The following is a 1056-nucleotide window of genomic DNA, read 5'->3' as shown; positions in this document are numbered from 1 at the left end:
CCCTATGGGTCCCACTCTGTCCCTATGGGTCCCACTCCATCCTCACGGCTCCAACCCCCCCTCCGGGTCCCCCCCCGTCCCTCCGGGTCCCCCGGTGCCCCTACCCGTCCCACCCCCCCCACGGCGGACACGTCCCGTTCTCAGCCGTGAAGTCCGGCCAGATCCTCAGCACCTCCCGCGGCTCGTAGCGATGAACCACGACGGCGCGGCCGAAGCGGCAGCGCTCGTAGGGCAGCCGCACCACGTTGAAGGCGCCGGGGGGGCCGTCGGTGACCGCGACCCCCAGGGAGCGCAGGCAGAGCCCCACGAAGGCGTCCTCCATGTTGAGCAGCGGCAGCTCCTGCGCCGCGCCGAACGCCGCCACGGCGACGTCGCCGGACAGCACGTATGCGGGGCCGGCGCAGTACGGCGGGTAGGAGCGGTGCGGGTAGACCTGGCGCGGCACGAACCACTTGATGCGGGGGTTCCGCAGCGGCCCGGTGCCGCGGTAGACGTGGCCGAGGGCGAAGCGGCGGCGCGGGGGGCGGCCGGGCCGCAGGATGCGGCGCACCAGGAAGGGGACGTTGAGGAAGACGTCGGAGTCGGCCTTGAGCACGTAGCGGGCGGCGGGGCAGTGGCGGGCCACCCACTGCAGCCCCATCAGCGTCTTGAGGGTCAGGTTGTGGTACGTGTCCACGAAGTCCTGCTGCAGCACGTCGCGGTGCGCGCCGCTCTCCTCCGCCAGCAGCCGCCCCAGCTCCGCGCCGAACACCGGGTGCACGCCGGTGAGGAACAGCCGCACCAGCGGGACGCCGGGCACCGCCAGCTCCGAGCCCCACGTGCGGCGGATGGCGGCGCGGCCCTCCGCGTCCGACGGCCGCGAGGCCACCAGCAGCACCAGGAACGGCGGCCGCGGGCCGCGGCACTTGTGGGGCTCGTTGAGCAGGAAGCGGTACGGCCGCGGGTACGGCGGCTGCAGCGGGTGCCGGGTGGTGGCCGGCGCCGGGAGCCACTGGAAGGCGGCGGGGGTCGACGGGGGGGCGCGGGGCGACGGGCGGGCGGGGGGCGACGGGGGGG

General features: G+C 75.5%; 1 protein-coding gene across 1 annotated transcript; it reads right to left on the bottom strand.

Annotated features, from left to right (window-relative positions):
* Positions 1 to 100: 100 nt before the first annotated feature.
* Positions 101 to 991, bottom strand: LOC122192017 (beta-1,3-galactosyltransferase 1-like; the record flags this gene model as incomplete). Its single annotated transcript, XM_042892436.1, has 1 exon — positions 101 to 991. A coding segment is annotated over one exon (891 nt), but the record flags the coding sequence as incomplete, so codon positions are not given.
* Between the last annotated feature and the right edge of the window lie 65 nt (positions 992 to 1056).

This window comes from Lagopus leucura, unplaced genomic scaffold (genome assembly GCF_019238085.1).
Source record: "Lagopus leucura isolate 7727_CA_CO unplaced genomic scaffold, USGS_WTPT01 32846-0_obj-0_obj, whole genome shotgun sequence".
Lineage (NCBI taxonomy): Eukaryota > Metazoa > Chordata > Aves > Galliformes > Phasianidae > Lagopus > Lagopus leucura.
Note: the sequence above shows the minus strand (reverse complement) of the source record. Positions and strands in the feature narration are given on the sequence as shown.